General features: G+C 34.7%; 2 protein-coding genes across 2 annotated transcripts; both read left to right on the top strand.

The window, feature by feature from the left end:
- Window positions 1-492: 492 nt before the first annotated feature.
- On the top strand, window positions 493-1,885 carry LOC105128394 (uncharacterized). The gene has a single exon (XM_011030033.1). The coding sequence runs from the start codon at window positions 1,051-1,053 to the stop codon at window positions 1,744-1,746; it is 696 nt and encodes a 231-aa protein (XP_011028335.1). The 5' UTR covers window positions 493-1,050; the 3' UTR covers window positions 1,747-1,885.
- Window positions 1,886-3,983: 2,098 nt separating this feature from the next.
- On the top strand, window positions 3,984-11,405 carry LOC105128393 (ion channel DMI1). The gene is made up of 12 exons (XM_011030032.1): window positions 3,984-4,627; window positions 4,875-4,943; window positions 5,222-5,848; window positions 6,409-6,591; window positions 6,684-6,743; window positions 6,835-7,038; window positions 7,563-7,811; window positions 8,118-8,216; window positions 8,336-8,530; window positions 9,445-9,537; window positions 10,483-10,749; window positions 10,896-11,405. The coding sequence occupies exons 1-12, from the start codon at window positions 4,127-4,129 to the stop codon at window positions 11,112-11,114; spliced, it is 2,766 nt and encodes a 921-aa protein (XP_011028334.1). The 5' UTR covers window positions 3,984-4,126; the 3' UTR covers window positions 11,115-11,405.
- Window positions 11,406-13,845: the final 2,440 nt, after the last annotated feature.

The following is a 13,845-nucleotide window of genomic DNA, read 5'->3' as shown; positions in this document are numbered from 1 at the left end:
TTTCATTAATGTTTGGTGACTCTTTTTCTCCACTTTTAATTGAGGGACAAAAATGTGATAAAATAAAAATTCAAACCAAAACATATATTTGTCAAATTAAAAGAACCAAAAAAATTAAAAAAATTCAAAGGAGATTTTTTTTTCAAAACTGCACCAAATACATAGTACAAAAAAAGCTATAATTTTATAATCATTGTCAATTTTGGTCCTCCCATTCTCAACTTTCTCCAAACAATAATTTTTTTTTAAATCAATTATTAGTTCATTGTTGAGATATTTTCTTAGACACCATAATAATCTTATAAAAAATAAATTAAAATAAATTTCCTAACTCAATCCCTAATTATTAATGTAATATAAAAAGATAAAATTAAGAAATTAAAAAGTTTAATAACAGGAGCACCAAAAATGAAAGGACTAAAAAAAGGAAAAACAAAACACCATGAAATCACCACTTTTTTAGGGTTTTATTTTTATTATTTTATTGTGTACTTGTTTCGTTTGCAATATGATATAGAAGAACTCCAACAACATGGGGCGAGTCACCCACGAGCAAAGCAATACACCAACTATTACGTACAAGCAAACCCTAGAAATTTGGGCACATGACATTTTCCATACTCAGGCACTAGAAGGTTCGGAAAACGCAAGTCCTCACAGCCAAGATGACGACAATGTCAATTGCCCAGGGCATTGACACTCTGTAATTATACCGAATGGATAATTATTCTATAAAACAATCCTCAAAGCTTAACGTCACGCATACAAATTGAGACTAAATTATGCATGTCTACACATGGTCACGGCGTTGAAGTCGTCAAAAAGTTTGAGCCTAACAGGAAAGCAAAGAGGAAACTCCATGGAAATCAACAACCTTTCTGGCCAAGTAATTAGTTAAACATACCTAATCCCCCTTTTATTTTTATATATACACACATAATTATCTTCAACCTTCTTCAAAATCCTTCAAAGTAGCTTCATAGATATCTTTCTGGTCTCTATATCCTCACAATTTCTCGGAGAGCTTGACGACCCAAAGAACCCAGCAACATGTCTCTTAGGCCGCGAACCACATCCTCCACCAAGCAATTATCCATACCTGAGGTATCCGCACAAAGTTCTAGCTCGACTACGAGCAACGATAACAGTAACAACGTGCAGCCTGAGACTCCAAAATCCCCATCAAGACCACCCACCTTGTCTCAACGTGCAATCTCGCAAACCCTAACAAGCACAGCCAACCTAGCCAACCTTCTTCCTACAGGAACCCTCTTAGCCTTCCAGCTTCTCACCCCATTCTTTACCAACAACGGTGCTTGTGATTCTGCCACACGCCCAATGACTCTAATCCTCCTTGCTCTTCTCGCCCTTTCTTGTTTTCTTGCTTCCTTCACGGATAGCGTGAGGTCACCAACGGATGGAAGAGTTTACTATGGTCTTGCAAGCTTTAAAGGGATGTATCTGTTTGACTGCCCTGATCCTGCTGCTTCAGGCTTGGTTGATCTGAGCAAGTTCAAGATGAGGTTCATCGACGTGGTTCACGCAGTTTTATCAGTGCTCGTGTTTATTTCTGTGGCTCTGAGGGACAAGAATGTTTTGAGCTGCTTTTATCCTATGCCTAAACATGAGACTCAGGAGGTTTTGAGTATTGTCCCAGTTGGGGTTGGTCTCATCTGCAGCTTGTTGTTTGTGGTTTTCCCTACCAGAAGGCATGGGAGCGGCTACCCCGTCGTGCAAGGCAAATAATTGCAGCTAGTCCTTTGTATCATATGATCTCTTCAATTTAATTTGTAATATTTCTTAGATTTCTTTTTTTGCTATTATTCTTTTTTTAAAAAAAAAATAATTGTTGTTGAACATTCACTTGCATTATTTTAATTTTTACATATATAGAAATTAATGGGAAGGTAATGAGATTAATTCAATTCATTGTTAACCAGAAAATTATCTTAGCTTATATTTTTGTTGTACAATTAATAATACATTGGTGTTGACCCAATGTACTTGATTGAATCGAACCTAATTATCTTAATTAAAAATTAATTTTATTTTTTTAAAGAAAATTTTAGAAAGAAATCACTTAAACTTTTTTCTTTTTAAAAAATCTTAATTAAAAAATTAATTCAATTCATTGTTAACCAGAAAATGATCTTGCGCTTATATTTTTGTTGTACAACTAATAACATATCGGTGTTGACCTAATGAACCTGATTGAATCAATCCTAATCATCTTAATTAAAAATTAATTTTATTTTTCTAAAGAAAATTTTAAAAAGAAATCACTTTAACTTTTTTCTTTTAAAAAAATCCTACTCTGATTTAGATCAATCTCGTGATTTAAATTTTGAATAGAATAATGAGTGGTTTAATAATAGTATTATCATATGCAACTCCCTAAAAAAAAATTGAACCCAAAAATAAATTAATTAAAAGAACATATGGCTGCGTGGACTTTGATTGAAAAAAAATTAATTATATAATGCATAGCAGTACAACAAAGAATATGTCAATAATGCCTTTTTTTTTGGGTAATTGGATGATGACGTTTCATGAACAAAAAAATCATAAATTATGCTGTATTTTATTTCTTGGAATGTTTCTGTCTATGTCTCCTTTAATAAATGTGTTCCCTGTCACAACTTTATTGTATTTAAATAAGAACTACTGATATTGATTAATTATAAACACCAAATACGTGTTATATATATATATATCACAATAAATTTTATAATATGAAAAAATAAAGATTAATCTAAAATATAAAATAACTATTAATAACTAAATAAGGCCACTCAACCTTTAAACTTGTATGATATTTAGAGGTACTTTTATTATATTAATAATAACTACAGTTTAGACAATATATGTAGCCCACTATAATTATTATTGTTAATTTTTTTATGTCATTGAATTTATCCTGTGAACATTTATTTTTATGGTAATAAAGCTTCGGTGTATTTTTTAGATTTGTTTCTCTCCCCAAGTAAAATTTAAACTATATTATTTTGCTAAATTCTCAAATAGTTCTAATTTATTTTTTTTTTAAGAAAAAATGAATATTTAGTTTAGTGTGTCGGCTGGGAGACAACAATTATTTGGAAATTTCGTCGCCTGAAAAAGTCTCCATTTCAGTGTCTGGTTATGTCCAACAAAAAAAAAAAAAAATGGTAGCTCGCCGAGTCAAGGCTGACAGAGACCGGCGGCACCGCGTGCATTCAATTCGAGAATGCCGCCTCCGAAATTTCGTCCCATGACTCACGCTTGTATTTTCTTGACCAATCATCAAATTTCTTTATTGGTTTGATAGTTAATGTTTTTTATTTTAATTTTTAGGCTCTAAATCCTAGAACTAACAATCCAGTAAAGTTTATTATATTTATCACATGTTCTTAAGATTATCTAAGTGGTCTTATTAAACTAAATCTAGCATAATAGATCACCTTAATTACTCGTTAATCTAAAACTTAATTTAAAACAAAATTAGTGTGGATAATATTCTTCCATGGAATTAAAAAAATAAATAAATAAATAAATTTCCTAGCATTTTGGAAATTGGAATGGACCCACCACCGAAAAAAAGCACTTCTCTTTTCAATGAATTGTTCCTACATAAAAAGAGAATAACATCTGAAAAGATAACAGAAAAAACTGAAAGAGAATCCACCACCCATGTGCTGCTACGTGTTCACGGGCCAATCGAAATGGAAAGAAAAAGGCGGGTCCACCATCCACTTGCCAAGCACCCTCTCAGTACTCCAACTTCTACATCTTGCATCTTTGTCCTCTCTCCGGTGACATGTGCCCCGCTTTGGTAGCTTCTTTGGGATTAACAGTTAACCACCTTGTAACTGTTTAGATTTCTCTATATTAGTTGTTAGTTTAGTTAGACTTGGATTCAAGAAAACTCCCTTTATTTTTCTCCATCTTACAGTATAGTTTTCAAGAATCAATGGCAAACGTAAAGGAAGACTCGGTCTCACCAGCAGCTACAAATGACGACACGAAAAGGGCAACTGAAAGACCACTTCTAAAGAAAACAAAAGGCACATCATCATCAATATCGGATGACACTCGCTTTCCTGGCCCACTGTTTCCTTCTGTTCGCCGGACTGCTGCTCCGCCACTAATGCCATCCATTCACCACCACCACCACCACCACCACCTCAGCCCTCAGCCGTCGGATCTCCTTCTCTCCAAAGATTCAGTCTCCTCAAACAATAACTTTAACAACAGTAGTGCTAATGGTGCTACTAATAGCATTGATATTAGTGGCAGTAATATTTCTAGTGATAATTCAAGCTTCTCGGTTGATAGGGACTGGATGTACCCCTCTTTCCTTGGGCCCCACGTGGCTAGAAATCGGGTCACGGTGAAGGGTAGCCGTGGTAATAATAAGGCGGATGTGGAGGTGGAGGAGAAGCAAAACACCGGAGCTGCCGCCTCTTATACTACTGCTAGTCATGATACTGATCAGGGGAGAGTGAAAGATGAGAACTTGTTGAAGGTAGATAACAATAATAATATTATTAAGGAAGTGAAAACAGCTGCTACTGCCGCTCAAGTTTTGGTGACTCAGTCTAGCGTCAACAGAAGCAGGGGACTCAAATCTTCTTTCATCTATTATTTGGTAATAATTACTGCCTTTTTTCTTTCTTTCTGTATAGTTGTTACTATGGTTTCTTAAAATGGAAATGAGTGGAAAAGTTTCTGGTTAATAATTTTTTTTTCAGGCAACCAAATAGCCAGAGAGCACTTATATTTCAACTTGATTTCTTGCTATTTTTGGCTTATATGTTGAATTGCAGTTCCTTTCTGGGTTTGCTTTGTTTTGATATTGCATTGCTGATAATTTCGTTGCTAATCTTCTATTGCAGCTTAATTTCACTTGTATAGTATCTGTGTCTTGTTCAATTTACTTGTGGGATAGAATCGCGAAACTGGAGGTATGTTTTATGTACATCTCTTGACAAGTTGAGTTATGGGTTCTTTCTGTTGAAATCTGTTTTTGTCTTAAACAATTTGGAATATGCTTGCCCAATTGCTGAAATATAAAAGGAAAGGTGAAATTCAAGAAGACTTGGGTATTCTGGTTCTCGAAAAGGGATGGTTTAGGAAATGGGGAAAAAAGTAAACAAATTCTTGTAAAATGTTCATGGTGACTGAAAACAGGACTGTGTGATTTCTGCTCATATGTTCGTAATTATGGTTCTTTTACTTGCAGGAAGAGAATATTGACCGCCGTACAGTGTGTTGCAATAAAGGTGGTGATGGTAATGACAGCAAGGGAGTTTTGCAGGCTGAAGACAACAGTTCGTTTTCTTTCGGAAATGCTGATAGTAGGACTGTTGCTTTTTATACTGTCATGTTCACACTCATCATGCCATTTGTGCTGTACAAATATCTTGATTATTTTCCCCAAATAAAGACACTCTCCAAAAGGACAGTGAATAACAAGGAGGAGGCTCCGCTGAAGAAGAGAATTGCATATATGGTGGATGTCTGCTTCTCTGTTTATCCTTATGCAAAGCTCCTTGCACTGCTCGTTGCGACCATCTTTCTTATAGGATTCGGTGGGTTAGCACTGTATGCTGTCAGTGATGGTAGCTTGGCCGAAGCCCTTTGGCTTTCATGGACATTCGTAGCTGATTCAGGAAATCATGCCGATAGGGTTGGCACTGGCCCAAGAATCGTTTCTGTCTCCATAAGTTCAGGAGGCATGCTAATATTTTGCATGATGCTTGGACTTGTCTCGGATGCTATCTCAGAAAAGGTAGATTCGCTGCGGAAAGGAAAGAGCGAAGTAATCGAAAAGAACCATATACTAATTCTTGGATGGAGTGACAAATTGGTAATTCATACATGCTACTTTGAACTCTCATTCACTGTTTCCATTGCATTTTCATTTTCAGTAACTAATGTGACTTGTGCATAAATCAAGAACTTGTGAAAAAGCAAGTGCTTAGCTTTCCAGGGAACTAAACATGATGCTATATTTTTTTTCAATAGGAAGGAACTACACATGATTTTGGCTGTTCAAGTTACTTGGAACATGAAAAATAGGACTGTTATGTCTCTTTTTTATATGTAAATTTCTTGGTTCTTAAAAACCGATTTGGCTGTAGTTTATTTCAGTGCTTGATAAGAAGTAGAGGTTTTTTGCTTTGGGTTCTATATTATATGTTTGCTTCTGCATCTATTCCATGTCTTGGAAGGTATCTATCTATATTGATGTTTCCCTTCCAGCCACAAACTGAGCCTTGTAAATGTTATGATGACAGTGCAAGAAGCTAAGGTGTTCTTTGAACTCTTCTTATACTGATATGAGAAGTTGGCCATGTAAATCTTATGATGATGATGATGCAAACTCATTTTAAGACTAAAGTGTTAAAGATGATGCATTGGTTGCAGGGCTCACTTTTGAAGCAACTAGCAATAGCAAACAAGAGTGTCGGTGGCGGTGTTATAGTTGTACTAGCAGAGAGAGACAAGGAAGAAATGGAGATGGATATAGGAAAGCTCGAATTTGACTTGATGGGAACTTCTGTTATATGCAGAAGTGGAAGTCCTCTTGTCCTGGCTGACTTAAAGAAAGTATGTTTAAGTGATTTTTGCTTCTTTTTTTTTTTTTTTTGCCTTTCGAAGTCTTTTTTTGTGGAATAATTTTTGCATTTTCATATTCGTAGGTTTCAGTATCGAAGGCACGTGCTATTATTGTTTTAGCATCTTATGAAAATGCAGATCAGGTTCTTTTCGTTCTCAATGTTGTTATGCAACTTCTGGACTTTTATGCTTCTCTGCAATAATTACAAAAAACTTCTGCATTTCCATTACCAGAGTGATGCGCGAGCCTTGAGAGTTGTTCTCAGCCTAACAGGAGTTAAAGAGGGTTTGAGGGGTCATGTTGTTGTAGAGATGAGTGACCTTGACAATGAACCTCTAGTGAAGCTTGTTGGAGGGGAACTCATTGAAACTGTTGTTGCACATGATGTAATTGGACGCTTGATGATTCAGTGCGCTCTACAACCAGGTCTTGCACAGGTTTTACCCAGATGAGCTTTCACTATTCTTTTCATAAATTCGAGAAGAAAATTTTATTTTGTTATTTTTTATTTTATATAAAAAGCAAGAGTTTTATTAAAGAACAATTAGCAAAAAGGCTAGAATCCCAAAAAGGACGAAAACACAACACCGTACCAAAGGCTCCCAGATCCCTGAAACAAAAGAAGTGAAAACACTATTAGAGGAATTTCAATATCCAGGCTAAATGACCTACCACGCAGGATACTAATCAAAATGCAACTTTCTGGAGAAGCTCAGAAAGCAACGCGAGTCAAGAAATTACCAGACAAGTAGGAAAAGCATATGGAAACTAGCCACCAACCAAGAGCAGCAACAAGAAACCGGTTTCTTTCTTTGTTTTTTGGGCAATAGAACAAGGTGCTTCAGTTGTGTTATGTTGTCATACATGTGCCATGCTCTTTTAAATCTCCATGCAATTCTAATTTTCCAGTTACTCTTGTTTTTTGTTTCAACAATTTAGAGTAATTTTTTTCTGTGGCCAGATCTGGGAAGATATACTGGGGTTTGAGAATGCAGAGTTTTACATCAAAAGGTGGCCTCAATTGGATGGGCTGCTTTTTCAAGATGTGCTCATTTCATTTCCTGAAGCAATTCCCTGTGGAGTTAAGGTTGCAGCTGAAGGTGGAAAGATAAAATTAAATCCTGATGATAACTATGCTCTAAAAGAAGGAGATGAAATCCTTGTTATAGCTGAGGATGATGACACCTACGCTCCAGGTCCTCTACCAGAGGTTATCCTTCTTTTCTCACTCAGTGTGCAGAAAGTTGCATTCTCGTTGATGATTTTCAAATTTAAAATTTTGCTAAATTAATCTCTTATTGATACATTCTATCATCTGGCTAAAGTTCATCATATCCTTAGAAAGAAATGAACAAACACCAGAACAATTGTACATCAATCAGACGGACAAGTTCATCATATATGCTTATCAATTTTTTTCCATTTAAAAACAGAAAGACCACTTGATACATTCTTCGTGAAACAAAAATGTATTTAAGATGTGTTTTCTTATCTTACATGCCATTTCTGATTCCAGATACATTGGAGTTCTTGTCCGAAAATAATTGATCCTCCAAAATATCCAGAAAAGATACTATTCTGTGGCTGGCGACGTGACATTGATGACATGATAATGGTATAATGTAGCCCTAACCTCCTCCCCCTTGCAGTGGAAGGTGGTTGAATTGGAGTAATTGACTATGAAACAAAGGGAAAAATTAGCCACGAGCTCTAACTTGATTCCTGTTTTCCCAGGTTCTGGAAGCATTACTTGCTCCAGGTTCAGAACTGTGGATGTTCAATGAGGTCCCAGAAAAAGAGAGAGAGAAAAAGCTTACTGATGGGGGACTTGAAATTCCTGGATTAGAGAACATCACACTCGTCCACCGTGAGGGAAACGCTGTCATCAAACGGCATTTGGAGAGTCTTCCTCTTGAAACCTTTGATTCTGTAAGTAGCATTACCTTATTTGATATATCTCTGTCTCACTCTGAGATTGAAGGTGACTACTACCTGTGGATATAAAGGTAGGTTTTTTTAAGGGCTTGCTCAAAGTAGTAAAATGTCTATAAATCCTGATATTAGGTTCTTGGTAATGGTTGAAACTCCAAAGGAAACAAACGTCTGGATACAATTTTCAAATTGATTGTATTGACAATTTCTACTTCGCTTAAAAACACCTAGCACCGATCCACCTGCAACATCCTAAATACTTCGACCTGCTTCGATTTCACACTGAGTATTGTTAGAGAATTAATTCAGAGACTCAACCTATTTGATGGAGGAGCATTCTTACATTAACACTGATGCACCTCATTTAGTCCATGTGAGATTGATCAATGCTGCCCTTCATGTAAGAATAATAGCACGATTGACAACAGTACTACGAGGCAAAATCTAAAGCCATGTAGAATAATGAACCCAAAAGTTGAAACTGACAAGTGGAGAGGCCAGTATTTCATGCGATGCTATACCATGTTGTAATAGTCAGTATGAATTAAGGAATGTCGGATTATCCAACGCCTGTCTAACGGTTAAGGTTAGCAGGATTACCAGTGGGAAAAATAACAGGGAAATAAATATTTATTGTCCTAAAATTAGTGTGTTGAGATGTTCTTGCACAATATTAATCACAAAAGGGCTCTTTCTTATTCTTTTTCCCTGTTTTGGTTAGAGAGATTATATTTACTCTCCTTACTTGATAAATATGGGACGACTGGACAATTATTTTTGGCTAGGTATTCACATTTGAAGTTGCACAGTTAAATTTTCTTGCTATCTTGCATAATTGACATGCAAAAAAACCTTATAACTTTCTTCCATGAGCTCAATTCCACTACTGATTGCTTACTTTAAATGGACAGATATTAATTCTTGCAGATGAGTCATTGGAAGACTCCATTGTGCATTCCGACTCAAGATCTCTAGCCACCCTCCTCCTCATTCGAGAGATACAGGTAACTACTATTGCAGTGTCCTTCCTTATGTATTTGAGATTTCTGATTAAACCAACAATTTGAGTGCCTCCCCACCTCTCCTCTCTTTTTCCTAGCTATTCTTATTTGCCTGTGCCTTTAAGGAAAAACCATGGTTTTGCTAGTAGATCTATGTCTTCCAACTTTCAAGGTCAATGCGTCAGTTTTACATGAAACATTTCGAATCTCTTGAACATGGTTTTATTAACAAGAAACTAGAGGATGGTGCTCAGGTGATGTACATTATTGTTCTTGCTTAAGAATTAGTGGAGGTTTACTTTGAACTCGAGGGAAACAGTTTGACAGAGTTATATGGAACTTTGTATGTGGAAAATTCTGAGAAGTTCCATGATGACACTTGCATGTGTAGTTGTCACAGTTGTGATGTAGCATGGCATGAAAGGTAGTGTTTGAGTGAAGTAGAAGCCATACTATCCCGTAGTCATTTCCGCTTTCCTCTAGCCTAGCACGAACAATATCCTGCTCCTTTTCTTTTTATTTATCTGATAACAAGAGAAGAGAACCCACATGGGTATATTCAGTATTTCACAGAACTTGTGATTGTGAATTCATCCTCCCTTTTCAGATCAAAATGGATTAGTTACATAATTAGTCATTAGCCTTAATATTGCTTGCCTGTATTGTTTGGAAGAAGAAAAAAATTCCACCCCTCAGTCTTGCATGTGCCTACATTTACAGCAGGGAGAGGATTAAGTAATGGGAGATGAAGTGTAAAAGGGCTTGGAGGAGATTAGGTTCAGACGTGTAGAATTGAAGAGCGAAGGTTTAAATTGCATGTGTTTTTCCGTTCTTGTTTTTGTTATCAGAAAACCTGAATTCACTTGTAAAAGCCGTTTTGCAGCATGTACATGTTTTGAATAAATGATCACTGATAAAGCTGCCTCTTCTTTGCTTCATGGAATGCAGTTAACGCGTCTCCCTTACAGAGATGTTAAGCCAACTTCTTTACGGGTTTCTGGGTATTCTCACAGCTCATGGATCCGTGAAATGCAACAAGCTTCTGACAAATCAATAATTATTAGTGAAATCTTAGACTCTAGGACTAGAAACCTTGTCTCTGTGTCCAGAATCAGTGATTATGTGCTATCAAATGAGCTGGTAAGTATGGCACTTGCAATGGTAGCTGAAGACAAGCAAATAAATCGTGTTCTTGAGGAACTGTTCGCAGAGGAGGTACCTTTCATATCTTATCTAATGCCTGTTAAGCTTTGCCTTACGTAGTAAATAAATGCATGGATATCTGTCCCTGCAATCGTCTCTTCTTCTCCCAACACCCAACTTCGAGATTTTGCAGGTTGACGACTTATTCCTGTTTGCAGGGCAATGAAATGTGCATTAAACCAGCAGAATTTTACCTGTTTGATCAGGAAGAGATTACTTTTTATGAGATAGTGATTAGGGGTCGTCAAAGAAATGAAATCGTGATTGGTTTTCGCCTTGCAAATGCCGAGCGCGCCATCATTAACCCTCCTGGAAAGTTGCAACCAAGAAAATGGTCCCTTGCTGATGTTTTTGTTGTCATCTCGTTGGGTGACTGAAAGGACACATGCACGTTGCTTTCCCCTGCCTTTCTGCCAAGTCCTCTCTACTATACATTTACACACCAACCCCAACACAACTCACTTCTATGTTGTCTAATGGGCGCATGGCTACTTGTAGCTTGAGAATTTTTATCTGACAGAGGTAGGTGCTGCAGAAAATAGATTACAACTATAAGATAATTCGAAAAATGGGTTATGTAACATTTTCTGAGGCTAAATCCCTCATGATTTGTTCAATGTATGAGTTATCAGGCATTGATTTTGGCACGATTGTGAATGTTTTGGACACTTGAAATAGCTTTCTATCTTTTTCGTAGTTCCATACACCGCAGGTGTGTTCTGCTTCACCTTTAGTATGGACACATCCCATTGTAATTGCCAAGAACAGATACGTTTCATGGATGGGGATGCTGCATGAACCAGCCCCCTAGTTCATTCAAAACCAAACCTAATTTGCTCAAGTTTTGGGTGAACATATCACCGGATTAACCTTTTAAATCAGATCGAATACATGGGGGATGAAGTGGAATTCACTGAATATTAATAAAGAAGAGTTCATGAGGGGAGAAAATCAATCAATTCTTCCATTCTTGTTCACATTATGTCTTGTTATTAAAATGTAAGGAACTCTTGTCCTAGTTCAATTAATATACGTAGTTTATTTTTGAATTTTTTAACATAGTTGTGTATGGAAGAAATTAGGGATTTGAGAGATTTTTGCTTGGCTTGTTTAATTTATATTGGAATCATGTTAACATGCATATTTAGTTGGTAGGACAAGTTAGAATTGAAGCAATTAAGGAAAAAGTTAGTGCCTCTTTTCTTTAGTGTAGGTGTCGGCTTAGGGGTACCAAGGAAGGTGGCGAGGAATATTTTCTTTATATTGGTTATTTATAGGATATGTAAGTTTGTTTTGATCTTTATAGTTATGAATTCATGCAAAGATTTGAAGGAAAACAACAAGAAATCCATGATTTCTTTGGTATTTAAGCATTGATCTAAAAACCATTGAAAATAAATGGGTGAGTTTAAAATTGATTTGTACGTGTTAAATATATGCATAGTAAATGATTATATTAAAAGGGATGTGTAGAATGAAAGAAAACAATTTTTAGAATTCTATGTAAAGGTTAGTCGAAACAATTCCTAATGTGAGAAATGAAATAATAAATGTTATTGATATATTTGACATAAAAATATGATAATTATTTGGAAATAATTGAGTAATGTGTTATATGGGTGAGTTGATATAAAAAAATAATAATAAAATATTTTGGTTGATAATAAAAGTTATTAAAAAATAATAATAAAATATTTTGGTTGATAATAAGAGTTATTGTTATGGTTATGGTTAGATCTTAAGAAGCGAGAAGTTCAGGATTAGCATGTTAAATATATGAGATTTTTTCTTGATTTATTTTAACTAATAAAAATTAAGAATTAAAAATAATTTTGGTATATCATTAATATATATTTGAATTATTATTATTTTGGTTATGTTGGAAAAGAGAAAAATATAAAGAAAACTTATAAATGAGAACTTGTTTAGCCTACTAGGAACTTAGGGGTTAATGATATCAACATATGTAAGGGTTAAATTAAAAAAGAGAGACTAGAGTGACAAAAACAGGTAATTTATGATAGGTGTGCAATTTATTTGAAAATTTTATTTTTATCTCTCATTAAGCAATTAAGTATATTTTATAATTAAACTTGATTTTTTTAATAATGTTTTTCTCATATTATAAAAAATAGTTTTAAAAAAAATCATATTATTAAACTTTATAAAATACATGGACATGTTTATAAGTTTGACTAGTTGATCTAACTTGAAAATCTGGTTAATTTAACTATTTCTTGTTTTTAATTATTTTTTTAATATCTTAGTCTTCAATTAGTGTTTAATTTTTCAATTATTATCTTAGTCTTCAATTAGTGTTTAATTTTTCAATTATTTATTTTTTTATCATATAGTTAAATAAAAAAATTATTTTTAAAAAAATTATAATCTCACTGAATTCATAGCTGATTTATAAGTTTAGTGTACTTGTTCAAATTATCTAGTTCATAAATATCAAGATTGTATTTTAGCATATAAAATTAATTAATTTAAATCAAGTTAGTTTCCTTGTAATTTAGTTGGAAACTTGAGGTAAACAAATAAGTTGTGAGGATTTAGGATTGATCCATTAAACCAGACTTACTCAAAAAAATTGTTTGCACTTTTAATTTTTTTATATATTTTAAAAAATTAATCCCAACCATGGCATATCACGTGCTAATAAAATATATTGATTGTATATGATGTATATGTCTAATGAATGGATATTGTTATCAAAAACAAATTAACATACGTATAGACACAGACCCACACAGTGCAGATTGATAGTGGGGTTTTTTTGGAGCAAGAATATTTAGATCAAACCAATAGATACGTAATTAAAATCAAATTAAATCAAATAAACCTCAACAACTTTTCTACTCATTTATAGAATTGTAGATTAGTAAAATTTCAGCTCAATTAGTCGCCATGCTTGTTTTCATAGTAACCATGTGAGATTTAAGTTCTCCAAGTCAGGAAACCTAACCCTATCTAACCACAACTTTTCTTTGATCGCCATTGAAACCCCACCAATTTGCTGTCTCTGGTGTTTCTATAATGAATGGACTTTGCTGGTAAAGAGAAGATCAACACAAAGAGAGACACAGACGCGCAGGGAGCACATGG

Source organism: Populus euphratica, unplaced genomic scaffold (genome assembly GCF_000495115.2).
Source record: "Populus euphratica unplaced genomic scaffold, PopEup_1.0 scaffold14.1, whole genome shotgun sequence".
Lineage (NCBI taxonomy): Eukaryota > Viridiplantae > Streptophyta > Magnoliopsida > Malpighiales > Salicaceae > Populus > Populus euphratica.
The sequence above is the reverse complement of the archived record's forward strand: the minus strand, read 5'-3'. Positions and strand labels throughout refer to the sequence as shown.